This window comes from Gopherus flavomarginatus, chromosome 5 (assembly GCF_025201925.1).
Source record: "Gopherus flavomarginatus isolate rGopFla2 chromosome 5, rGopFla2.mat.asm, whole genome shotgun sequence".
Lineage (NCBI taxonomy): Eukaryota > Metazoa > Chordata > Testudines > Testudinidae > Gopherus > Gopherus flavomarginatus.
In genome coordinates this window covers 25,569,983-25,597,391 of record NC_066621.1, presented here as the reverse complement: position 1 = coordinate 25,597,391, position 27,409 = coordinate 25,569,983, and the positions used below count along the sequence as shown (strand labels likewise).

The 27,409-nt window shown below is 52.5% G+C and overlaps 1 protein-coding gene across 4 annotated transcripts; it reads right to left on the bottom strand.

Moving 5' to 3' along the window:
- Window positions 1-2,264: 2,264 nt before the first annotated feature.
- On the bottom strand, window positions 2,265-19,066 carry SARS1 (seryl-tRNA synthetase 1). 4 transcript variants are annotated; one of them, XM_050956244.1, is made up of 11 exons: window positions 18,863-19,066; window positions 11,889-11,959; window positions 11,309-11,389; window positions 9,441-9,599; window positions 8,529-8,672; window positions 7,760-7,915; window positions 7,328-7,549; window positions 6,656-6,785; window positions 4,073-4,230; window positions 3,368-3,497; window positions 2,265-2,943 (listed from the first exon to the last, which is right to left on the bottom strand). In XM_050956244.1, exons 1-11 carry the CDS (start codon window positions 18,996-18,998, stop codon window positions 2,786-2,788), a joined length of 1,545 nt encoding a protein of 514 aa, XP_050812201.1. In that variant the 5' UTR covers window positions 18,999-19,066; the 3' UTR covers window positions 2,265-2,785. The 4 variants fall into 4 exon arrangements, with proteins under 4 accessions (XP_050812201.1, XP_050812203.1, XP_050812204.1 ...); XM_050956246.1 differs by lacking the exon at window positions 7,760-7,915; XM_050956247.1 differs by lacking the exon at window positions 9,441-9,599.
- Window positions 19,067-27,409: the final 8,343 nt, after the last annotated feature.

Sequence of the window (27,409 nt, the reverse complement as noted above, 5' to 3'; positions counted from 1 at the left end):
GCCCACCCTAGAGGGGGAAAAAAAAATCACACCTTTGCAGTGCAAGTCAGTCAGCATGAAATTAGCCACTAGACTGAGCCACCTGCCTGCAAGGGCAGGAGACGTGGCATCGCTGCACAGAGGAGCCAGGCAGCTGGGCTCATAGGCACAGAACAAACCAGGATGGAAAAGGGGACTCCCTCTGCCCTCCAGCAGGGAAGCTGGGTTCCCCAGCTGGGCAGGGCCACACAGACTGCATGCCAGCTCCACACAGGTTAGTTCAGATCACTGCAGAGACCCCGACACTCCCAGAACTCACCCACTTGTACGGGTAACATCCAGGTTACTGATTCAGGCTTTCCGCTCATTATTCTGCTCATGCACCCGCTCTGCAAAGCCTTTTATGGTGCATCACTGACCACTGCTCAGGTCCCACGGGCACATTCTGCACCGTCCCAGGGACTGGGCAGGGCGCTGCAGGATTCACAGTGACATTAACATGGTAGGTGCCTAGAGCACGCAAGCAGGGTCCACCTAGGGCAGCTAGAGTGAACATCCAGCCTGTGGCTTTGGCAGTGAATCCAGCACCCGGTTGCCTCCTCTCAGACCCTCACGGTGCAGGGGGCGGGTGAGAAGCTGGAGGGGCAGAAGAGGAGCAGGATCACATCCAGGCAAGAGACTGGCCAAGGTCATTAAGGGTCCCTACACACCCTAGGAGGGTAGCTTTCCCAGGGCCGATCCTCCCCTTCTGTTTGGGGATAGGGGTCAGGGTCTAATGGGGGTGTGTGTGGCAGAAGCCCAGCCCCACCCCTTGGCCATAGGAAGGGAGGGGAAGGAGGTCCTGGTTTCTTGGACGGGTGGTGGGAAATAGGACCAGAGAGGTTGATATGGATGGAGTTCTACAAGTGATGAAGCTGGCACAACGTGCATCATCTTCTCGAGTAAATAAAGTAGACCCTGCCCAAACACCACACAGCAGCACTGCCCTGAAGCTGCTCAGATACCAAGCTGAGCCCTCATGCTGAGGGCTGGCACTTAGCTACGATACCGCTGCCCACTGGGCCCCTTTCACATGGCAAATGGAACGAGGCTGTTGGGGAGGGTGGCTGCGGTGGGCGACACTCCCTGGCCAGCTGGAGAGCACCGCTAGAAGCTCCAGTACTGGCCCATTATTGACAAATGGCCAGGATCTGGCAGACACTGTGATCTCGGCCTTTCCAGGGCTTGGGACTTGCTTGCACATAGTGAGGGTGTGTGTGTGTGTGGGAGAACAGTAGGTGGCTGGCCAGACAACTCTCCAGTTCTGCTCTCGGGATTAGCAAGGGTAGGTAAGCAGCAGCCTGCAGCCTCTGGTACCGAAATGGGAGGTTTCAATACATGACCCTTCCTCAGAAGGCAGGTGGGAGAACAGGCAGCATGCTTCCTCCGAGCTCCTTCTCCAGGATCTATAGGGCAGAGGGCCCCATGGACTTCCTTATCCTAGCCACTGAAGAGTTAAGAGCTTCCCTGGCATCACACTGCATGGAGATACATGATTTCAGCAGCGCTGCCTAGATCCATCCATCTTTATCATCCTTTGCTTCCACAGCTCTTCATCCCAACTGCTCTAGAAATACATCACTGGCTGCAGCCAATCAGCACAATAGGGTGAAAAGAAAGACAGGCCAGTTAACAAGGAAACCCCACACACTCCCAGGAACTGCCAAGCGCATGCAAAGCAGAGAGGAGCCCAGGGTCTTGTCGTACAGAATCAAATTGTCCCCCCGTCAAAGCAGAGAATCCGCACAAGGTGCTTTCACCCCCCAGCTGCCGATCTACCAGAGCTCTGCAACAAGACCTGGTCTAGCTCAGAGCATGAGCAGGAAATGTCTCCAGGCAACGAGTCCTGCACTTGCTTCTCAGTTTCTCCTCTAGCTGAAGAGTCTCCCTGCACCCTCTCTGACTCCTTCCTCAGAGGCTGAGGAGGCGGTGCAGAGGGTTGGCTCCTTGGCATTTGGTACCTGACGTGGTCTGGAGAATGCCCCAACCTGCATTGCCAGCTCTCACGCACCAGGGAGAGCACCACGGCCAGAGAAGCTGGGCCTCTGGCCTGCTGTGTGGCCTTAGGCAGGGGCTCACTATTCTGTTGACTAGCAGGTGCTAGTCCTGCTGGGCTAGTCCCGCTAAGGAGAAAGAGTATCTGCAGGCCATCGGCTGACTCGCCCGCAGGGGAACCTGAGCGGACAGTTCTAAGCTACGGGGACAAAGCAGCAGGAGCCCAAAGAGTCAGTGGTGAGGAGCCTGTGCCAGCTGTCTCCCTACATTGCTTTATTGCACTGCATTGATTCAGACACAATCCTACATCCATGCAAAGAGATTATGGGTACAGTAAATCACATATGTAACAGGAGCCCCGCCTGGTTTTTCCCTTCTCAACTCCTTACCCTTGGGGTTCAGGTGGGGGGTGGGGGCTGCTGAGAGCATGAACAGGACATCAGCACTTTGCCCTGGCTAGGGCCCCCCCCAGGAAACCCTTTCCACAGGCTGCCAAACAATTGAAGGGACATGGCTGCTGGGGAGAATACCAGCTGGCACCGCGAGTGCTTTCCACCTTCCAGGTGCGGGAGCCTCAGCACCCCGCGAGGCAGGGGAGTTGAGTGCCATCCCACGCTCCAGCGGGGGACACGAAGCAGAGGGGAGTGATTTGCCCCAGGTCACGCAGTCAGCTGGTGACCAAGCTGAGATTGGAATCCAGGAGCCCGGCTCCCAGCCCTGGGTTCCTCACACCAGACGGCACTGCCTTGGGGAGCTGACGGGGGAGCTGGGTTTAGGCGTCGTTTACGCCCATGTTCTGCATTCGCCCTTCCAGGACTCTATCGCCACCAGCTGGTTTCTTTTTGCTTCCTTCATGCTGCTTCTTCTGTTTCTTAAAAGGTTCCTGGTCAATGGGAGCAGGTTTCACAAAGGGGATCATTTCCTTCAGACCTGTCGAGAGACGCAGGCAGTTACCCATGGTGAGAGCGGGCCAGGAATGCTCTCCTGGCCTGAGAACCGTTCCCCTTTATATCACCAAGGAAAGTCCTGCCCAGAAGCCCTCATTCCTCCAGTCCCCACAGCCACAACCTTCCCTCCCCCTTCCCCACTGCTGGCTTCCTGCTCAGAGGGCAGAACTTGCAGAAGAGTCACATGGGAAGCAGTGGGGTTGGGGGAAGAAATCCAGGAGAGGTATAAGCGCTGGGAAGGAATGAGCAGACTGGACTTGCTCCAGGCCAGAGTCCCCCTTCACCCTGCCTCTCTGGTGCTAGAACCCCTCTCTTAGGCTACCAGGTGCGGGAGGAGACAGCAGACAGGGAGAGGTGGGTCAATGCACAGAGCAGGGGTGCCACGTGAAGGGGTTTCCACGCTGTACCTGGTGGCATGAAACTCTTCAGTTTCTCTGGTATGAGGATGCCGTCCTGTGTCTGGTAGTTCTCCAGGATGGCACAGATTGTGCGGGTCGTGGCACACATTGTAGCATTTAGCATATGGACAAACTCCACCTGCAAGGACAAAGCAGGCTAAAGGGGCTGCTTCCCCTCCTGCAGAGGGGAGACTGATGCATCATTGACCAGGGAGCTCAATGGGAGGCACCGCAGCAGCATTTCCAAATCAAGATTTCAGTTTGGGGCCAAAGTATTTACATATCTGAATTTTTGTCCCAACCTACTCAGGAGCTGTCCCTGGAAAATTAAGGTGAAAAATGAAGGGCAGTTAGGGGGAGGAGGTTCCAACCAAAATTTTCTGCAGAAGACACCTCCCCACCCCCACTGCCAAATTTTCTGCCCAGCTCTAACTGGGACCCAGCAGAGAGGACGGAGCGGCTGGTGCCCAGGGCTGCTCAGCGAGGATCTCGCCCTTTGGAAGGAAGGATGTGCTCTCCCAGGATGGAACACTGCGCTGGCAAGGAATACATTCACTTTGCTGTGCAGGCAAGAGCGAGGAACGATCCCAGTGGGGAGAGCAGCTAGCTGGCAGACACTGAGCATGCAGTGGGAGGTAACTGCTCCGAGATGGGTATTCAGCTGCCTCAGGATGCACACGGAGAGTAAAAAGGAGGTACTGAAATGCCACCTACTTTGTCCATCATTTTCTTGGTCTGCCCGTAGCGGATCCGCAGGCGACGGGCCTGGTAGTCTGTGCAGTTGGAGCAGGAGACCAGCTCCCGGAAGGCACCCGACCCTGGGAACCAAGCCTCGAGGTCCAGCTTCTTACTGGCAGCGTGGTTCAGGGAGCCTGCAAGAGCGCGAGGCAGTTACTTGGGCTGGCCGGTAAGGCAGCAGGGAGAATGCGCCAAATGCTGCCTCCAACCCAGCAGTGGCTTTGCAGGGACAGAGAGCAAAGCCTGTCCTGCTAAGTTACTTGCCCAACTGCTGTGCTCTGGTTTCACCACAAATGATTATGGGGCCCAGAGACCCCGGTGACAGGCACCTTAGAGACCCCCAAGACAGCGTCATAGTGAAGACTAGTACTTAGGGCTCTGCAGGACTCTACGCAATGGGGATTCTCCTGGAAGAGGAGGATCTAGGATCTCTGCCACTGCTCCAGGGGTGCAGCTTGGAGTGTCAATTCCTGCTGGATGACCCTCTGGCCCATCTCGCACTCAGAGTGGCTCCTGGCCTGGGCTTCCCTGTTCTCCCCTTCCTATGCCAGCTCTTTAGGGGAGAAGGAGCCAGTCCTGAACCTGGCCAGTGAGCAGAGTGACAGGTGATCAGACCTATCCGACACGAATACCATTCCCACCCAGCCCCACTCAGGACGTACTTCTAGCAGCTCCCCTTCCCACTCCCCAGTGCAGTGCAGTAGCTCCGGGACACAGGGCCCGTGCAGAGAACCGGTAGTGCCCTCCCCTTTCGGTCCCTTGTTTTAAAGAGGGGTGAAGGCTGAATAAGTGAACTGTGAGAAGGAGCCTCAGGAAACCAAGCGCTGTAGAGCAGCCTCCAGGATCTGCCGGGTGATGTCGGCTCCAAAAACTGCCGCCTGCCAAGGGGACCTGCCATTGCTAACAACAAAGGCAACGTCAAGCCAATGCGCCGAGCCTTACAAGAGACAGGAGTGTTGTGCCTGGCTCTCACCCAGCTCATAGGGGTTACAAGGCATTCGGCCTGGGCGGGCCTTCTGAGACACCAGGTGCACCGTCGTATTGAGGTACAGACAGATGACAGAGGCCAGGTCTACACTGCACAGCCGTGTCAGGCAGGGGGGTGAGAGAACTGTACTGCCAGCCAACAAAGCTACACTGGCAAACCCGCACAGGAGGGCTTCTGCTGGCCCAGCTGGCTCCCTCGGGGCGGTGGTGTCACTATGCCAACAGAAAAACTCCCACAACCTGGCTCGTCCACATCGACACTAGGGGGCTTTGTCAGCACAGAGCCACCAGGCAAAGCATCTCATTCATAGAATATCAGGGTTGGAAGGGAGCTCAGGAGGTCATCTAGTCCAACCCCTGCTCAAAGCAGGACCAATCCCCAGACAGATTTTTACCCCAGTTCCCTAAATAGCCCCCTCAAGGATTGAACTCACAACCCTGGGTTTAGCAGGCCAGTACGCAAACCACTGAGCTATCCCCATCTGTCAGAGCTAGCGGGCAGAAGGGGCTGTCAAATCATCTAGTGTGACCTCCTGTACATCACAGATCCCGCAGTGTAGACACGGCCTTAGCAAGAGGAGCTTCAGGCTCAGATTCCCGGCTAAGGCTGGTTCAAGCCACACACTAAGCGTTCGATTTTAAAGGGTTCGTTGGCACTGAAGACATCTCTCCCCTCCCTCCTGTTGCTCAGCTTGCCTCTACACCAGCCAGGAGGAGCCATGGGAGCACGCAGCACTTCCTCCTCTCATGGGGACGAACCTGCCTTCTCTGCAGCACCTCGCCCCGCTGGCCCGGGGAAGAAACAGGGACCAGAAACCAACCCCCTGGCACCTGTATTCCTGAAGCATGTAGGAACCCAGTTAGGGCCCCATTGCTGTATGTTAGCTCAACACCTAGAGAGACAACAGGGGGAGCTAGACAGCTGGGGGGCGGGGAAAGCACAAGGTAACGGCAAGGGTATAGTAGGTGGATCAAAGTGACAGTCTCGGCCCAGCAGTGCCTAACCAACACTCTCACAGCTTTCAAAATGGCCTGCCCCGGACTCCCCCGTGTGGCCACACAGATGCTGCTAGTAGGTCACAGCAGTTCCTTCCCCAGAGGAAGGGACAAGCCATTTCAGACTTAATACAAGTTAATGATTCGCTTTTCCCAAGATTGCTCTGACCATGGCTAGGCAGGGCACTACTCGGAGCTGGGGCCCAGCCAATGCAGTGTATGTCCCTGAAGTGTTACTGCACAGCGACCACCAAGGAAACGGGTCACTTTGGTCCTTCCCGACCACGTCAGCCACAACTTCTGGCAGGCCGTGGGACAATGGTGCACAGAGGCTGAGCCCAGGGCCCATTGCGCAGGGTGCTGTACACAGTATAACCAGAAGCAGAGAGAGGGGTGGGGCTTACCCAAGCTCACCCACAGGTCAGAAGCTGAGCCAGGACCAGAGCCAGGGCTGGCTCCTCCAACACTGCCCTGCCCACTTGCCTCCTGTCTTGGCCTCTGTCCTTTGATGACAGGCTGGTCCTGTCACATTACCCCTACATGTGCACCCCGGACCAGGAGAGCCGAGTTCCATACCTGAGACAATATTGACGATGTGGTAAGGAATGCCCAGCGACTGGTAGAACTCCTCAGCAGTTGCGATCATTTCATCAAACATCTCCCACGATTCGTTATCATGAGGCGACGCGTAGACAAACTGCTCAATCTGGGGGGAGGGGAGAGAAGCTATAACCATGTGCAGAGGGTCAAACTGCACGTCTTAGTGTGCTGCTGCTCAGAGGTGGGGCAAGGCCCAGGAATGGTGGATTCAGAGAACGGGAACCAGAAGACAAGGAGATTATTGCAGTAGGGAATGTTTTCTCCAAAGTCCGTCTCATGGAATTCCAGTGTAACAAACCAACAGTGACAGGAAATGACAGCAGGCCTGGAAACTGCTAGCAGTTTATACTGACAGTCCCCTAAAGGAGCCAAAAGGACCTTTGCAGTCTCACAAATCTGTAACTACTTTACTAGGAAGAGGCCAGCAGCAACCCATCACACCACCCCCCAGAGGGGGCTTTCTGGAGTCACTCTTGTTCTCAGATCATACAGCGAGAGGGCTCTGCAGCTCCCCTCTGCTCCAAGGTATTACTCACTCATTTTCCCTTCAAATATCTACACCTGAGAGGAAAGACCCTGAGCCCATTCTTATCTACTCGCATCCTGCAAACACTTCCTAGCTAACTGGCTAGCAGTGCATCCCTTTACCTTTTCAAACTGGTGCACCCGGAAGATGCCTCTGGTGTCACGGCCATGCGAGCCAACTTCCTGCCTGAAGCAGGTGGACAGCCCAGCATATCTGATGGGCAGATCCTCCGGCTTCAGCCACTCATCCCTGTGCAAAGCTGCAATTGGCTGCTCAGAGGTAGCAATCAGGTACTTCTCATCAATGGAGCTGTCCTCTGATTTCTCACTGCCCTTGCCAATGACCTGGAGACAGGGGTTGAACAGCACTCTGTCAGCATACCAGAGCAGAACACACATCTATGGATATGTGCAACAGCCTCAGCAACGCAGACCTGGGCCCCAGGAACAGCAAGAGCCACAGGCTATAAGGATCCTTTGCCATGGCAAACACTAATGGAAAACTGTACTTGGTTTGCCGGCATCAGGACGCACAGGCCCTTCCCTGCAGCTTACCTTGTAAAGCTCCTCATCAAACTGACTGAGCTGAGCCACCTCCTGCATCACCTCTTTCCTCATGAAGAAGGGTGTATAAATAGGGGTGTATCCCTTGCTGAGCAGGGTCTGCAGAGCATACTGGATCAGTGCCTGCTCAAGGAAAACCAGGGCACCCTACAAACACAAGACAAGCCTCTCAGGTCACATGAAGGACTAATGGCTTGGACTCTAAAGGTGCTGAGTGCATGCAACTCCTGTCCTGTGTGCTGAGCTCCTCTGACAACCAGGCCAGAAGTGCCTACAACAGCTCAGCTTAGAGAACGGAGCCAATAACTAGGACAGAAAAAGGAGTCCAAACCGATGGTACCTGAGGACAAACAACGGTGAAGGGCTTACCCCATGCAAGTCTTGGTCCAAAATGTTTTATACACAGCCATGACATGGAGCGTCTTGAGCTGAAAACATGCTTAGCAACAGCAGGAGACATGCAGCACTAGCCATACTATCACCAGCCAGTGTGACACCCTTTGACTGTGGCACATGCAGCTGTCTTTAAAAAGCTAATGCAAGGCTGAACTCCACCAGCCGTGCAGAGGCTCCTTCTGCCTAGTACACGATCAGCACCAGAAAATGCACTTGTGCCCACTGCAGGATTAGAGGGAGGTACAGCACAAATGGCAGGAAAGGAGCAGATCTCTGCCACAAAGCCAGGTGGCTTGTTCTATGCTTGTCTGATTCCTTTTCCTGCGTCCCAGAACCAGGAAGGTTTGGGGCTTGGGGCTCTCACCTTCAGGAAGTACCCTCTGCTTCCAGCTACTATGGCCCCCTTTTCTCCCTCGTAGCCATCCACCATCACCACCAAGTCCACATGGGAGTACTTCTTCCTCACCGTGCAGTCTCCCCAGATCCTCTCCACTCGGTTATCTGCATCCTGCATGCAGGGCGAGATGAGGAAAACAAGGGCTCACTTGGAAGTCTCCTCTGACACCTGCTCCCGCCAGGCCAGGCCCAGTGTGGGGCGTAGAACCCTGGGCCAGTGTGTTCTGCGGAAGGCAGGTAAGGAGTGAAGAGGGAGTGGTCAGGCCCTCACTCCTCTCCCTCCCTTTCCCCACAAGGGTCAGTGCTCAGGCCTCAGGCATCTCTCAGTGGAGAACATCAATACTTGTCGGAGCGCTTGCCACAGCTGTTACTGGGCTTAACCCGAGGGGCTCCCTCACCTTGGGATTGGCTCTGCAGTCTCCATAGCGACTAAATCCAGGCAACTGACAGACACAGCTCAGAACCCTAATGCTGATCCCTGCCGGCAGCATATTATGATGTCACTTGGCTGCTGGCCCAGCCCAATTGTATTCCTGGAGTTAAACATTCTTGCTGGGTGAACGCAATGGGCAAGGGCAGATCCCAGCGTTTGGCTCTGCCTAAGTTTCCCATGTATGCACTGAACAATGGCGGAGAGTTCCACACTGGCTGAGCAGGTCTTTGTGTTCAGTGAGCTCCTTCACTGCAGGACACCGTCTTGTAATGCAGATTTCATTCACTCCCTACCTGATCTCAGCAACTCCTCTCAACAGGGACCTCGCTGACTGTGTCTGCGGTCACTTTGATGTGCTGTGCATGGTTGTTTCAAGCTGATCGTATGTTACTTCCCAAAACCTGCCAGAGACACTGTCTACACAGAGGGCATGCGTTTGGTTCCTACCTCGTCGTTGCTGATGGGCACAGAGGGGTGGAGGAGGTTTCCAATTTCTCGGAGGCTTTCAAACCGCTCTGCCTCCAGTTTCACACGCTCGGCGTCGCACTTCAGGATGGCTTCGTCAATAAGAACACGGACTTTCTTAATCTGGGTTACCTGAAGACCCTGTTACACACAGATCACTGGGTATGTCACCATACAGCTTAAACAACAGGGAAAATGAGCATTATGCTTGTGAAAAGGGCCAAAGGAGTTTTTTTAAATAGTGCAAACCACTCTGATCTTTGCCTAACCAGCCAGGCTTTTGCAGAGGTAAATCACGTTTCACTAATTAAACAGACTTCGCTGAATATGTCAGTAAAGTATTTGATAAAGGAGAACCAGCTGACAATTTATTTAGACTGTCAAAGGCCTTTGACAAAGTCCCTCACAAGAGGCTACTACAGAAGCTAAGTCATCATGGAGTGAAAGACAAAGTATTGTCATAGATCAAAAACTGGCTAAGAGGCAGGAATCAGAGTAGGAATAAAGGGTTAGTTTTCATCATGGCAGAAGATGAAGTTGCCTCAAAGCTTCTCATTAGGCCCACCGTTACTTCATGTATTTATTAGTGATCTGGAGACGGGGGTGAGCAGTGAAGTGCAGATGACACTAAGTTATTTAGGTCAGTCCAATCCAGAGAGAACTGTGAGGAACTTCGGAGGGACCTAATCAAGCTAGGGGAATGAGCAGCACAATGGCAGATGAAGCTAAATGTTGATAAATGCCAAGTATTGCACTTGGGATGGAATAATTTGAACTAATTATAAACTTTACAAGGATCTGAATTCACTAGATCAACTCAGGAAAGGGACCCAGGCATCACCGTAGCCCACTCAGTGGAGACCTCTGCTCAATGTGCAGCTGCGGCCAAAAAGCAAATAAAATTTTAAGATGCAAAAGGAAAGGGACGGGGAATCATACGGGAAATATCGTGATGTGATTACATAAATCAAGTGTGCCTCCTTTAGAAAACCATGCGCCATTTTGGCCATCGCATCTCAAAAAGGAGGATTAAAGAGGTTCAGAAAACGGTAACAAAAATGATTAGGGCAATGGTAAAATTGATCTGAAGAGAGACTGACGAGACTAGGATTGTGACTCCTGTTCTCCCTGTCTCACAACACAAGAACAAAGGGACATGCAAAGAAACGGAGCAGTGGTAAATCCACAACTAACACAAGGAAATACCTTCTCATGCGTGTGAATGGCAATGAGTTCCTTAGTTCAAAGGACGTTAGGCCAAAATCTTAAGATTTAGAAAAGGGACTGAAAACATCTCTCTATGGATAAGAATATCTGGCTCTAACAGTGGATACTGTTGAATGTTGAATTTTGGACACAATAATATACCTCGTGCTTGAGTGTTTCTTGTACCTGCCTCTAAAGCATCTGGTGCTGGCCACTGCTGGCAAGCAAGACACTGACTCGGGTGGACCAGGGGGCTGATCCAGTCTGACAATTCCTGTATTCACATTTCGGCTGAAAAACGGCACCGCCAGCAGCACAGTGCTCCTCATCTCCAGGCACAGAAATTGGTTCAGTACAGACTGAGGAAAGAGAACCACAGGCTGAATCACCAATAGCACTTTGGTGTGTTCCTCAGAGGTGTCCTATTAAAGTATTGTCTCAGTCTGACCCTACCTAGCTAACAAGATCTAACAGGTTCACAGCACAGAGTGATTTGGCTGGAGGTCTCTGACTGCAGAAGTAAGGAATAGTCAGACTTCAGCCTGGAAGACAGTGAAATAAACAGGAATGAAAGAAAAGGCAAGCGGTCGATGGTCACTTTTCAGAATGCCCGCAGCCCCGTGAAAGCTGGGGGTGTAACTCACCGCTAAGATGTCGGCAGTGAGGCCATCAAGATTTTGTGCATGTTCTGGTACTGACTCATCATCGCCCACAGGCTCTTTTTTCTGCAAAGAGAAGAATCGAGAAGAACAATGAGCATGCTAAGAACATATGCTGTAAGCAGCGACAAGGGTATGCACTACAGCTGCTGCAATGTGTTGAATCAGGACTGGGAGGAGAGGGCCTAGGAGAGGATCTCAAACTTCATCTTACAAAGTGATCCACAGTATGACACAGAATGAAAATCATGGCTAGATTGTGCAGGGTAGTGGACTCTTCTAACTAGTTATATGCTTCGGCAGTACATCCGACACGTGGACAATTTTCTCAGGTCTATTGATGCAACAACCTTAATTTGACATTGTCAAAAATTTCTATGGAAATTTTTCAGGTCATTCACTAAGCAAACTTCTTCCTACTAGAGGTCATCAACTGCAGGAAGATTAGCGAGATTACACTGCTTTTCAACAAGACTAGAAGAAATAGCACCACATCAGCACTACACTAGCACCATGTTACCAGGGAAGACAGCTGCTATGATTTCATAGCACTCCTCTCTCTTACCTTCATCTTCTCACCTATCGTTTTGCTGCACAGGTTCTTCAGTTTGTTCAGGTTGTCTGCACGAAATCTGCCTGGAAAGGAAGCATTGGAGGAAAAAATAAACCAGTGATCTCCATAGTGAAACTATACATTTGCTAGCAGATTCAGAAACGTGTGGAGTTGGTAAGTTGTTATCCCTGTAGGTGATGTATCACAGACACAAACAGTTCAGATACACAACTCATTTCCTTTTTGCTTCAATTAGCTTTACAGATCCTATTCAGAGAGTTGGCAAAATGGAGAGGAGAAACTTGCCCTGAGCAGGCATTCCATAACCTGGAGGGAAAAAATGGCATCATAGCGGGAATAGGATTGAGAGATATGTGGCTACCCCTCTGAAACCCTCTGCCACAAACTCATTGCATGCCCTTGGGCAAGTCAGTCCCCCTGTGACACCATTTCCCCACTATAAAGCAAAAACAATACTTCACTACCTCACAGAATCACTGAGTGGCTTCACTCAGACATGCACAGTTTCACTCACCCCGAGTGGAAGGTAAACTATTCACTGTGTCATTAGTTGGAGTGAAGGAGGAGATTTTATGCCTGAGCTGGTAAATTTTCAGGGCTTGAAAACAATCCCTTCACCTCCACTGGTCAGCGTAGAGCAGAAGACCCATGGCAAGAAGGGGAGGCAGCTCCTTCCACCCCTCCCAGATTCCAGAAAAAAATGTCAATTTTCATTTAAAACATTTCCAGTTTCTTATGGGGGCTAGGACAGGCTCCCAAATGTTACCATGTACCAGAGCCTACAGAAACAGCTCCAGGGCCTCTGCTTAGCTTTCCCAAGCAGCAGAAGGGTGAAACGGACAAGAGCCTGGTCAGTGTCACTAAAGATTCATAGACTCTAGGACTGGAAGGGACCTCGAGGGGTCATCGAGTCCAGTCCCCTGCCCTCATGGCAGGACCAAACACCGTCTAGACCATCCCTGATAGACATTTATCTAACCTACTCTTAAATATCTCCAGAGATGGAGATTCCACAACCTCTCTAGGCAATCTATTCCAGTGTTTAACCACCCTGACAGTTAGGAACTTTTTCCTAATGTCCAACCTAAATCTCCCTTGCTGCAGTTTAAGCCCATTGCCTCTTGTTCTATCATTAGAGGCTAAGGTGAACAAGTTTCCTCCCTCCTCCTGATGACACCCTTTTAGATACCTGAAAACTGCTATCATGTCCCCTCTCAGTCTTCTCTTTTCCAAACTAAACAAACCCAATTCTTTCAGCCTTCCTTCATAGGTCATGTTCTCAAGACCTTTAATCATTCTTGTTGTTCTTCTCTGGACCCTCTCCAATTTCTCCACATCTTTCTTGAAATGCGGAACCCAGAACTGGACACAATACTTCAGTTGAGGCCTAACCAGCACAGAGTAGAGCGGAAGAATGACTTCTCGTGTCTTGTTTACAACACACCTGTTAATGCATCCCAGAATCACGTTTGCTTTTTTGCAACAGTATCACACTGTTGACTCATATTTAGCCTGTGGTCCACTATGACTCCTAGATCTCTTTCTGCCATACTCCTTCCTAGACAGTCTCTTCCCATTCTGTATGTGTGAAACTGATTGTTCCTTCCTAAGTGGAGCACTTTGCATTTGTCTTTATTGAACTTCATCCGGTTTACCTCAGACCAAGTTATTCAGAGCTTTGGGGAAAAAACGAGAAACATAAGAACTAGCTCATTTTCCTCCTTTGCTACTGCTTGGGGAAAACTGGAAGCAGCAACAGCAAATGCAGGAACTAGAATGGAGGGCTCATAAACATGAAGATCTGGGGACAGTTAGAACAGCAGAGACCTAGCCATCCTGGTGTTAGCCAGGGGCATGGGAAAAGGGGAAGGGGAACCTCCCTCCCTCACCCAACCCTTTAACCTGGAGGCTCTGCAGCACAGGAACACCAGGAAGTGCCTACTCCCTTCCAGCTAGGGAGAGGAAGGCTTGAAACTGATCAGGAACTTGTTAATGCATCCAGGAACTGTATCTTGGCTGGAACCCAAGTGCAGGCAGGGCTGGCTTTAGGTCAGTTCAATCAATTCCCCTGAATCAGGCCCCGCGCCCAAGAGCCGGTGCACTGTACCGGGGTGGCCCGGCTTCCCCAGGGGGCAATTTAAAAGGCCTGGGGCTCCCAGTAGGCCCTTTAAATTGCCACCAGAGCCCCACTGCTGGAGCCCTGGGGGCTATTTAAAAAGTCCAGGGCCCCCACTGATTCTACAGCACCGGCCCTTTAAATAGCTGTTGGAGCCCCACCCCTTCCCCAGTGCTCCCGTGGCTACTTAAAGGGCAGGGGCAGTAGAAGCAGGGGAGCCCCAGGCCTTTTAAATAGTCTCCAGAGCCCTCGGGTAGCAGGGGGCTCTGGGGGCTATTTAAAGGGCCAGGGCTCCAGCTGCCTCTGCTGCCCCGGTCCTTTAAATAGCCGCCGGAGCCCCAACACTTAGCCAAGGCTCCCTCGGCTATTTACAGGGGCGGGGCGGTGGAAGCAGGGGAGCCCCTGGCCCTTTAAATAGCCCCCAAGCCCCAGGTTGCTGCTGCTGCTACCCTGGGCGAGGGAGGGAGGGAGGAGGGGGCACTCACCATACAGGGTGGGCTGAACCCCCTGTACCTGTACCCTGCCTCTGCTGCATCCCCTTCCCGCACCAGCCCCGCACCCCCTGCCCTGCCTGTAGCCAGCCCCTGCCCGCAGCCAGTCCCGCACCCCCTACCCTGCCTGCAGCCAGCCCCGCACCCCCTGCCCTGCTTCCAGCCAGATCCTACCTCCAGTCAGCCCCTGCCCTGCCTCCAGCCAGGCCCACATCCAGTGGTGCCCTGCAGTTCCCACGGCAGTAACCCTGCACACCTGCTTCAATGAGTGTGGGGCAAGAAGCAGCTGGGACCCACACATGTGCACACCCTAGGGTGACCAGACAGCAAGTGTGAAAAATCGGGACGGGGTGGGGGGAAATAGGATCCTATATAAGAAAAAGACCCCAAAATTGGGACTGTCCCTATAAAATCGGGACATCTGGTCACCCTAGCACACCCCAGCACACCCCAGGGAGTGGCGGGGACCCATGCATGTGAAACAGAGCTCATTTCTAGTTCAGGCCCACCTTTTTAAAAAAGAACTTTAGGTAGGGTTAACATACATACGTATTTTCCCACATATATCAGACTTCTTGGTTCTTAAATCGCCATCCGGGAGGAATTTTTAAAATTAAAAAATGTATCCTGGGAAAATACGGACGTATGATATAAAAAATACATACTGTGGCACATCCCTTAAATCAGAACTTTTTATAGGGAACCAGTTGTTAAGAAATGAAAGGCTTTTTTTTTTTTTAACATATTTTTTTTTTAAGTCATCCCTGCCAGTGCTCTGCCAAAAATGTTCAAATTGGGCCCCGCACTTCCTAAAGCCAGTCCTGAGTGCAGGAGATAGAATCACACTTGTCACCAGGCTCTCTAGAGCAAGGGTTCTCAGGAAAAAAAACTGGTGGCAACTCTTGCTGATGGCCACATTCACATTTTTCCTAAAATACTTCATTAGCTTCAGGAAAAACAAATAAATATGCACATACACACGTCCAAATCATTGTAATTTTTTTTACTTCTAATTAGTAAGTCCCTTGTGAAAAGTGATATTAACAAACATACAAGTATCACTTTTCACAGCAGACTTATTCAGCCCTGTCAAGCCTGGGGACAAATTAAGCCCTGGCTGGGGGGCCCGGGGCATCAGCAGGGGGCTGGAGTCTGAAGCTTTGCAGCCAGAACCTGGGGCCTGCTGCTGCACAGCTAGAGCCTGGAACTGGAGCCCAAAGCCCCGCGGCCACACCCTGCTGCCCCACCACCCCAGGGCTGAAGCCCAAAGCCTGAGCTCCACCGCCCCTGGGAAGGGGTGGGACTCACCAGCTGCCTGCTCCTCCAGTGTTGTGCCACAGATGTCTCCAGAGGGGGGACAGGTCCCAATCCCTGCTGGCACCCCAGCAATTGACACCAAGGGGGTGCACCCAGGAGCAAAGGGAGGGGCTGCTATTTTGCTCCCTTCCCCCACTCACAGCCCCGGAGGCTGTGACTGCAAGAAAAGCCTCTGGTGGCCACAAATGCTGCTCTAGAGCAGTTGGTTTCAATTACGGGTACACATACCTCTGGGAGTACACAGGGGTCTTCCAGGGGTACATCAACTCATCTAGATATTTGCCTAGTTTTACAACAGGCTACACAAAAAGCACTAGCAAAGCAGTACAAACTAAAAATTCATACAGACTTGCTCTACGTACTATACACTGACATGCAAGTACAAGATTTATATTCCAATTGATTTATTTTATAATTATATGGTAAAAATGAGAAAGTCAACACTTTTTCAGTAACAGTGTGCTGTGACACTTTCATATTTTTATGTCTGATTTTGTAAGCAAGCAGTTTTTAAGTGAGGTGCAACTTGGGGTATGCAAGACAAATCAGACTCCTGAAAGGGGTACAGTACTCTGGAAAGGTTGAGAGCCACTGCTTAACAGCACCACCCTGGTTTTCACTGGTGCGCACCTCCCACTATCAGTCTCCGTCTAGTACTGTAGCTAATGGGGGTCTAAGTTCACACCCTGTAAATACTGGTAACACTTATACACGAGGGGAAGAGGGGGCTTAACAGATGTGTGATGTGGTTTGAGATCACTCAACCAGGAAGCTCAGGTTTATATTGGTGGCTGATTTAAAAAATATATATCTACACCAGTAAAAAAAAGTGGATTAAAAGTGGTGTCACTGAATGATATTCTTCCAAGGTGCTCTGAATACTAGGAACATCAGAGAAACCAAAAAGCAAATTCCTCCAGCCCTTCTCTCCCAAATATAAAGTTGCATTCCCAGAGATCTGACAGTGCAAACTGATTGAATAGTGACTACTCTGGATCTGTGGCATGAACGAATCAGTTTCTACGCTAATTGCAGCTGGATTGCATCAGACGCATGAATCACCAATCCCCAAGCAGCATCCTGCCAAATAGTGCTTCCCTGATTTAAATGCAAACACACATTCATTGCACAGCTTCTCTTGCATCAAAGTGCTCACTTCCAAAAGTAGAGGATAGCCACTGTGACACTGCCTTCAGCCCAGAGCTTCACTACAGCAACCTCCTGCCTCACCGTCGGCATTTAAGCAGCACTGCCCAGATATGCAAGACACTAATATAGTGCATGCTGACAGCAAACAGTGCTGTCTGACAATGTGCATTAACCTCTTTCCATAACAAGGAAAGGTTCTTTCACATGAAGGCAACTACATTAGAAGTGGGGTTAAAGACACTTCATTTAGCCAATGGCTTCACATTCTAATAATTACTATTGCTAAAAACAACCCTCAACAACATAAGCTCCTGTATCCTAGAAATAGTGGCCTCTTTTGCAGATTCCCAGAGTGATCTGTCTCCCATTACAACTACATAAATTCATTAGCTACCATATTTACTCAACAAATAGATGACCTTTACATGGATCAGTACGTAACCCACAAAATACGAGGTTTCAGATTAGAAAGATCCCCTTGCCTAGTCTCAGTCCATGTGACATTTTCCTAAATCAGGGGCTGATTTACTACTTCTCTCCGGTCACAGCTCCAGGACCAGAGCTGGGAAAAGCTTACTAGTCCCAAGAACACCTGTACTGGTCTGGCAAAGCATTTCCAGGACTGCTGAACCATGACATATCAGACCCTGAAACAGGGATTCTCAACCTTTTTTTTTCTGAAGCCCCCCAAACATGCTATAAAAACTCCACAGCCCAGCTGTGCCACAACATTTTTTCTGCATATAAAAGCCATGGCTGGTGTTACGGGGTACCAAGGGGAACTGCTGAGGGCCACACACCATAGGGGGCACTGTGAAGCTAAATTGCTCAGGCTTTGGTGTCAGTGCTAGGTGATGGGGCTTGGGGCCCCAGGCAGGCTGCAGTCCTGCATGGCTGGACTTTGGCTATCTGCTCTGGGCCCTAGTGAGTCGAATGCCACCCATGCTAGGTGGCTCCCCTGAAACCTCCCTGCACCCCGCCTGGGGGCCCAAGACCCCTAGTTGAGAACCACTGCCCTAAAAGTCACCTAATTCTTACTATTCTTATCTTCCCATCCCAAACTTAACTTATGACATAGCCACCAGTAATCTCAGGAACTGCTGAAGTCAGTAGTCAATGCTTTAGGCAGTCAAAAGATGGGTTCCAGTCTGTCAGATATTTCTAATTACTTATTAATACAAGACTCAGGGGCTACAGCACTGGTTTGACTGGCTGCAGAAATCATGTGGAATTGAAGCGGGGTGAAACAGAACAAAACTGTCATTGTGCAGGTTAGATTTCAAGGTCAGGTAACCAGCCGGAGACCCGAGCGCATGCTCCACACCCTTACGAAGTTAGGGGGCTCCTACTGAAGGCAGCAACAATGAAAGGCCCAGATTATAGAGGCCCATGCACAGCAGCTCCACTGACTTCAGTTGGAGACGCAGGCACTCAGCAATCTGCGCAGCTCTGCTGGCTCGGGGGATACTGTGCCCAGCCCGGCCCCAAAAGACTCTCAGCTGCTGGGTGCATCACGGCCTGCTCACCCTGAGGACAAAGGGACCCAGAACAGCCCTGCTCGCTATGGGCACAATCCTGCACTGACAGCTGCTGTCACGCTCACAGCCTGCAGAAGCGACAGGCGGCTGAACGGGGCTATGGAGATGCAAGGGCTGGCCCACACCCAGAGCCCAGGGACCCCCCCCTCCCCGCTGCAGGGGGGGCCGCACCCAGAGCCCGGGAACCCCCTCCCCCACCTGCAAGGGGGGTACCTAGAACCCGGGGACCCCTCCCCCCAGTACAGGGGGAATCCCACTGGCGGGGGGCGGGGGGGGGGTGAGGCCGTTCGCGCATGCGCGCCGCCCTGCCGCGGACCCCATCTGGCAGAGACCCGCTCCCCGGTCGGCACCTACATCGCCGCCACGCCCCGTCCGCCTCCACCAGCGCGTCAACCAGCGCCGGGTCCTTGAAGCGCTTGATCTGCGTGTCCCGCACGCGGCCGGGGTCCCCGCCCTTGTCGGCGCGGAACAGGTCCAGGTCTAGCACCATCGTGGCAGCGGCGGCGAGCAGGCTGAGGAACGACACGTCCGCACTGCGCAGGCGCGTCAATGAGGAAACGAGCGACGACAGAACGCGCAGATCCCGCCGGAAACGGGATGCAGGGCGCATGCGTAGGAACAACAAACTGGCCGTACAACGGCTCAGTACGCGTGCGCAGCTTTCCTGCGGAGGCGGGGCTAGAGCGCACCCTGCCGGCGCACTGTGGGATCGCAGGAGCTCCCAGCTGCAGCCTGCCTGCAGGCAGCCCCGCCCCGCCGGGAGGTGGGGGCAGAGGTGCTGGAGTAATTTGTACAAACTGCAAACCCGGGACGTGACGGAATCCACTTCAAGCTGAGGGGGGCAGCAGCCCCCCCCAGCACCCCTAGTTCCAGCACCTCTGCATGGGGTCCCAGGGCCAGATTAACTTTTTGTGGGGCCCCATGGAGGCAATGGAACCTGGCGTGGGGAGGTCGGTCGGTCCCTGGAGCAAGGGGCCAGCCAGGGGCAATGGGGGCCAGCCCAGTGCAGGGCACTAGTTACAAACCAGCAGTTGCCAGATTCACAGTGGCCTGTCTGGCTCTGTGCTGCCAGCATGTCCCTTCCCCTCGGGGGCGGGCCCATGCCGTGCCACACATCCCGCCCCCGCCCAATACCTCCCAACTCCCTATAGCCCGAACCCTCCCGACCCCTATGCCCAGTGCTCCCCCGACCTCCCCCACAAATGAACAGCACCCTGCACAACACCACCCCTGCCCAGAGCCCCCCAGCCCACAGCGCCACAGCTGCCCAGCACCCCACATAGAACCCCCACTCCCTAGTGCCCCAACGCACAGATCTTCCCCGCCTCCGCACAGCCCAACACCCTGCCCGGAGATCTACTCCCTCAGCTCCTGCCTCCCGGCTGCACTCACCAGCCCTGCTAGGAGGTGACTGTGTCTGCCGGGCTGAGGTGGCAGCGTAGCCAGGGCTGGTACCAGGGCCAGGAGTGGCATGATCAGCCAGGCCAGGCCTGCCCCAGCTAGGATCCCTCAAGACCCACTTGCCTGGAGGGGACCAGCCAAGCCCCCCCACACTGTTCCCCCTCATCCCCAGCTGAGACTGGCCAGGCTTCTGCAGCAGTCCCAGGCAGCTCAGCTCCAGGGAGACAGGTGGGGCCTCACAGGTGGTGGGAAGCAGAGAGGGGAGGGATAGCTCAGTGGTTTGCGCATTGGCCTGCTAAATTCAGGGTTGTGAGCTCAATCCTTGAGGGGGCCATTTAGGGAATGGGGGTAAAAATCTGTCTGGGGATTGGTCCTGTTTTGAGCAGGGGGTTGGACTAGATGACCTGAGGTCCCTTCCAACCTAGATATTCTATGACTGCCAGGAGCTGGAGATGCACTGAGGTCTGAGCAGGGGGTGGAAGGGCCAGGATGCAGAGAGGAGACCTGAGCCAGCCGGCAGGCAGGCTGAAAGGAGCAAGTAGTGGGCAGGGGGTGCCAGTAGGGTCTTGAGGCATAGTATAAGCAGAGCAGGCCATGGGCCTGGCTCTATGGAGCCTCTGGCACCATTGTAAATCCACCACTGTGGGGTCCGAGCACAGCAGGCCTGGCATAATGGGCTGGAGCCTGGTGACTCTAGGGGTAAAACTCTCCTCAACATGTGACCTCAGCCAACTTTCTACTTGCACAAAAGTGAACACCCTTGTCCTGCCTCCAGCCCCCCATGCATTCCATTCCCCCCACACCCCTCGCTTGCTCTCCCAACCCTCCCTCACTAGCTCATTTTCACGGAGCTGGCTTAGGGGGTGTGGACTCTGGGGTGGGGCGAGAAATGAAGAGTTCAGGGTGTGGGAGGGTACTCTGGGATGAGGTAGTATGTTGGGATGTGGAGGATACAGACTATGAATACAGGAAACTAGAGGAGCAGAGTCCCTTGATAGCAGCAATGCAGCACTTCCTGCCCATTCTGAAAGATCGTTTCATTCTGATCCATCTGATCAGTCTGTCCTCAATCAGAAACAGATGTTCAAAATCTTCTATGCTCTTCTTTAGTATACATTACCTCTGGAACTGATAAATCAGCAAAACCTGATGGAATGGATAGAAATTCTAAAAACGATTGTGGACAGAGATGTACCTGCTGAAACTCTTCAAGCTGATGAAGAGGATGTACGGACAATCCAGGAAATTTTTGAAGAGTGTAGGGGACAACTTCCTGGTGCAAGTGCTGGAGGAACCAACTAGATGCCGTGCTCCTCTTGACCAGCTGCTCACAAACAGAGGAGAATTGGTAGGGGAAGTAGAAGTGGGTGGCAACCTGTGCAGCAGTGACCATGAGATGGTTGAGTTCAGGATCCTGACAAAAGGCAGAATGGAGAGCAGCAGAATATAGACTCTGGATTTCAGAAAAGCAGACTTTGACTCTCTCAAGGAACTGATGGGCAAGATCCCCTGGGAGGCTAATATGAGGGGGAAAAGAGTCCAGGAGAGCTGGCTATATCTTAAAGAATCCTTATTGAGGGTGCAGGAACAAAGCATCCCGATGTGCAGAAAGAATAGCAAATATGCAGGCAACCAGCTTGGCTTAACAGTGAAATCTTTGGTGAGCTTAAACACAAATAAGACAGTTATCTTTTCCGTAACTGGTATTCTTCGAGATGTGTTGCTCATGTCTATTCCACAGTAGGTGTGCGTGCTCACCATGTGCACTGGTGCTGGAAGTTTTTCCCCTAGCAGTACCCTTAGGGGGAGCGCCCCCCATGACCCCTGGAGTGGTGCCTCCATGGCGCGGTATAAGGGGAGCTGCACGCTCCCCTCACCCTCAGTTCCTTCTTACCAGACAGCTCTGACAGAGGGGAAGGAGGGCGGGATGTGGAATGGACATGAGCAATACATCGCGAAGAACACTAGTTACGGAAAAGGTAACTGTCTTTTCTTCTTCGAGTGATTACTCAGGTGCATTCCACAGTAGGTGATTGCAAGTTATATCTGTTGGAGGTGGGTAGTTCACAAGTTCTCGGGACGGAGCACAGCCCTGCCAAACCTGGCACCTTCCCTGGTCTGGGAGATGGTCGCGTAGTGCGAGGTGAACGTGTGAACTGAAGACCTGTAGCAGCCTGCAGATGTTCTGAATGGGGACATGGGCCAAAAAGGCAGCTGACAAGGCCTGCACCCTAGTCGAGTGTGCCCTTACAATCAACGGTGGAGGGATTCCCGCCAGGTCGTAACAGGTACAGATGCATGAGGTGATCTAGTTGGAGAGCCGCTGAGTGGAGATCGGCCGACCCCTCATGCATTCGACCGAGACGATGAACTGTTGTGAGGACTTTCTGAACGGCTTAGTCTATTCCAGATAGAAAGCCAGAATCCGTCTCACATCCAGCTTGTGGAGATGGCGCTCCGCACTGGATGCATGGGGCTTGGGGCAGAGGACTGGCAGAAAAATGTCCTGACGTATGTGATAGGCGGAGACCACCTTCGGGAGGAACGAAGGGTGTGGGCAGAGCTGGACTATATCCTTATGAAACACTGTCAGGGCTGGCTCCAGCTTTCTTGCCACCCCAAGCGGCAAAGAGAGCAAAAAAAAAGCTGCGATGGGCAGCACGTCGGCGATTCAGGACTGAGGGATCCGCTGCCAAATTGCCTCCAAAGACCCAGACGTGCCGCCCCCTTCCATGGGCTTCCCCAAGCACCAGCTTGCTGCCCTGGTGCCTGGAGCCGGCCCTAAACACTGTGTACGGGGGCTTGGAGGTCAGGGTCCGGAGCTTCGAGACCCAGCTAGCCGACATGATCGCAACCAGGAAGGCCACCTTCCACGAGAGGTGTACGCCAGCCATACCACTCTGAGCTCCTTGACGTTTATGTGGAGGGTCAGATCCCAAGCTGACCACAGACCTTGGGTATGAACATTCCCCACATGGGCCCCCCATCCCAGGTACAACGTGTCAGACACCAGCTCCAGTGACGGGGCCCTGCTCCTGAACAGGACCCCTTGGAGCATGTTTCTCGGGGAGGACCACCACCATAGGGAGGTGATCACTGGATTGGGCACCGTGAGAACTTTGTCCATCCTGTCCCTGGCCTGGGAGAACTCCGAGACCAACCAGAGTTGGAGGGACCTCATCCTGAGTCTGGAATGGCGGACCACACACGTGCACGCTGATATATGACCCAAAAGCTGGAGGCACGCTGTGGCTGTTGTCACTGGAAACCTTGTGACTGTGTCGACGAGTTCCTTCAGGGTCTCAAACCTGTCTGGTGGGAGGGAGGGTCTGGCCGACGAGGCTTCCAGGACCACCCTGATAAACTCTATGTGTTGTACCAGAACTAACATAGACTTGGTGGTATTTAGCAACATGCCCAAAGTGGTGCACGTGGGCAGAAGGAGCACCACGTGATCCTGCACCTGTGACCGGGAGCTGCCCTTGACCAACCAGTCATCCAGACAAGGGAAGATCTGGACCTCCCCCCCGGTGCCTGAGGTAGGCCACCACCACAGACATACATTTTGTGAATACCCTGGAGGCTGTGAACAGGCCAAATGGGAGGACCATAAATTGGTAGTGTTCCTGCCCCACCATGAAATGGAGGAAGCATCTGTGCCCCTCAAATATATGAATGTGGAAATACGTGTCCTGCAGATTGAGGGTGGCGCACCAGTCCCCAGGATCCAGGGAGGGATGATGGAGGCCAGGGAGACCATGCAGAACTTGAGCTTTACCATGTACTGGTTCAGACCTTGCAGGTCCAAGATGGGCCTGAGCCCCTGTGACATTATTGATATAATCTGGGACATATAGAACATGGTCCTGTAGTGGCACCAAATCTTATGTAAAGGGAGTCATATAAGGTGTCTAAGACCAGGTTATAGGTTGCTGGTTATGATTATGCTGTCTGTATGCATGTGTCATTTTTTAGTTGAAGTTAGGAATATTCCATTTTAGATTCTAAAGGATCAGCAACAGCGTGATTTGTGGGTAAGATCTGATTTGTATGTTGACCTGAGTCTGGGGCTTGATTCTTTGGGATCGAGAGAACTCTTTTTTTCTTTTACTGGGGTATTGGTTTTCATAACCATTTGTCCCCATGACGAGTGGCACTGGTGGTGATACTGGGAAACTGGAATGTCTAAGGGAATTGTTTGTGTGACTTGTGGTTAGCTAGTGAAGTGAGACCAAGTCCTCTTTGTCTGGCTGGTTTGGTTTGCCTTAGAGGTGGAAGAACCCCAGCCTTGGGCTGTAACTGCCCTATTTAAGCGATTTGTCCTGAATTGGCACTCTCAGTTGGGTCCCACCAGAACCGCATTGTCACAGCCCCCCTTTGGCCTTCAGGATAAGGAAATAGTGGGAGTAGTACCCCTTGTCTTTGAACTCCCTGGGTACCTCTTCCACCGCTTCTAGGGCCAGGAGCTCAAGCAGGGCCTCGTGTGAGGGATGGGTGTAGAGGGTGGTTGGGCAGGGAGGAAGTGAACTGGAGGGTGTAGCCCCAGGAGATGGTGTTGAAGACCCATCGATCTGAGGTCAGCCGCGACCTTTCTGGGAGGAAAGCACACAACCAATTGGAGAAGAGACGCTTTATTGAGGGTGCATCCCTGATGAGAACTGGCAGGGCATCCCTGGGAGTCCTGTTAAAACCGCCTTTTTCCCCCTTGCTTGCCCTTGGAGGACCCAGACTGTGGGTGCCTCTTATAGTCCCGCAACTTCTTAAAAGCGGTCTTGTATTTTGACTGGGTGGTCTGAATGGGAGTCTGCTGCAGCTTGAACTTAGGTTTAGCCAGAGCCGGAACATAGAGACCCTGAGTCTGGAGAGTCGTGTGGGAGTCTTTCAGGCCATGCAGCCTTGTATCTGTTTCCTGCACAAACAGAGTTTATGCCAACTCAGCTCCAGCTTCCGTCCTGGTCTCAGGTTTGAAGAGCCGCAGCCAGGCCATGGTAAGAGCCACCTGGGCAGTTGTGGAGAGTCACAGACCCTCCATCTGCCCTTGGCAGGGAGCCTGGGGGGCAGAGACACAGGCTGGGGGCTGCAGTCAGGCCCTCCCACCCCGGGCAGGTGGAGGGTCTGCAGCTCCCACAGCTGCCCGGGCTCTCTGGGCCAGGCTCCAGCTTCTGGCCTGGCCAAGGGGCAAAGCCTTGGGCCAGGGAAGGGGGCCAGGCCTGCAGTGGAAAGTGGGAGGACGATGGCCCCTTGGCTCCCCTATCCTGCTGCTCCTGCATCAAATCTATTATTTTTACATAATCTCATGATTTTAAAGCCAATTTCTTGATTTTTGAATTTTTGGGGTTGGCAATACTGGGTCATGTAGGAGAGTTAAAGGCACATGGCTGACTTGTAAATGATCCCCCTGCCAAGTATCATGTGAGATCACTGAGTGGGAAGGCTGCAAGCAAGAGGGGTTTGGTGTTTTCCATCACTCCTTTGACAGCACCTTGTGTCTAGTCACTTTTGCTCTTTTTGCTGTATAGTCCAGGAGCAAGAGCACAAGCCTGCAAATGAGCGTGTCTCACCTGAGCAGCCCCACAGCCTTCAGTGGGACCCCGCCCTGGCCTAGAGTTACACACGTGCTTCAAAGTTTGCAGGCTCGAGGCTTAGCTCAGCATCCCAGGCTGCTTGTGTGTGCGGGTTTCTCACCCAGCATTAAAAAACTCCTGAAAAGTTGACTGTAAAACCCCACACTTTGGCAGGGCCATGGAATTGTGGGGGTTTTAGTGTGTGGAACCACTTTTAACTCTCTTTTATAAAAGCATTGGGCTTAAGAGTTGACAGGGCCCCTTGAACATGTGTGATACTTAAGGCTTGCCTACAAGGGCAGTTTGACTGGTCTCATCACACCAATACACCCCCTGAATAACAGTGAGTGCTACACTGGGATAAGTGGACTCATGTCACACGCCATGTGGCCAAGTGCTTAGCAGGAACCATTTCCCTTCATAATCTAATCAGAAAATGACGGAAAAATGATCTTGGGACAAGGCTGCGTTAAGGGACTGTTCTGGGGTCCCAGCCCATCATGCAGCCATGGGGCATGCGAATCGGGGACTATGTGGTTGGACAAGCAAAGGGACACCTCACTCTCATGGCTGTACAGCACACCCCTGAGCTGCTTGTGTGAGTTGTGATTCTTCCATGGGAGGCAACCCAGCCTCTTTTCTCTCCCCATAGGTCAGAAGGAGAATTAGGAAGTTAACGGCACAGTTAACGAGGAACGTCATTACTTTGGCAATGGTTGGCAAGGAATGACGACTTGTCTGTACCCGCACAAAGCAAGGCTGGTACAACAGCTCAGAGCTCTCTGCCTTCAAAGGAATATACGGAGTAGGTCACCCGGTCTTGCGGCCAGTGGTAGAACTGACTAAAGTGGCAATTACCGCTACCTGCCTCCCCCTCAACTCCCACCCCGAAACAGGGTGTGCAGAAAGCAGCATGAACAAATCATCTTGCTCTGAGCTCTGTTTCTAGGACAGGGATTCTTGTTTAAACACATCCCCCATTGTGTGGTGTGGCAGAAGAGACCTGTTCTGAACTGCACGTGGTATAAACTGCCCTGTGCTCATTGCGGACGGACTCCTAGCTCACTTGCACCACTGACAATCAGGGAGTAGAATCAATGGAGTGAAACTGGCAAGAGCGTAAAAGGAGAATCAGACTCTTTATTTCCTCCCATGGAGTTGCTTCAGACTGGAACGATTTTAACCTGAAATATGAATCCACACAGCTAATTGGAAAGTTAAATACGCTGGCATCACCAACCCCTGAAAGCTGCATGAGCTTGTCAGCTGTGACTGTGGGCTCCAAGAACACAAGTGCAGGACCCAGTCTGACTACGAGCAATAGGCCCAGCGTGTGATGAGAGATTATTTCCTATTGCAACCGTCATGCCCAGGAGCCCCAGTCATGCATTGGGAGGCCATTGTGCCAGGCGCTCTGCAAACAGAGCTAGGCCATCCTGCATAACCTTCTTTCCACCCACTCTGAAAGTTTCCCTTCGCTCCAAGGGTATTTGAGAGGCATCTGGGCCTGGGGATCGTTGGTGTGATGGTGGTGTAATGAACTGCACTCGGTTGGGGTTCTTGGGGCAGTTGGCCTTTATATGTCTCAGTTCATTACATTTAAAGCATCGCCCAGCTGACTGGTCAATGGGCCGAGGAGGATTGCTGGAGACTGGTGAGGTGGGACAATAGGGAGTCTGGGGCTTTCCTTGGGTTGTAGGTGGGATCTTGGGTTGCCCCCTGTGATATTCGCTCCTTGCTAGTAGCTTTTTTCTTTTCTGCCACTTCCACCCATCTGGCTCCAATCTCCCCCACCTCGGTTACAGTTTTGGGCTTCCCATCTAGGATGTACCTTTCTATTTCCTCAGGAACACCCTCTAAGAACTGCTCCAGTTGTATTAGGAGGGACAGCTCATCCAGAGATTTAACATTTGCTCCTGATATCCCGGCATCATAA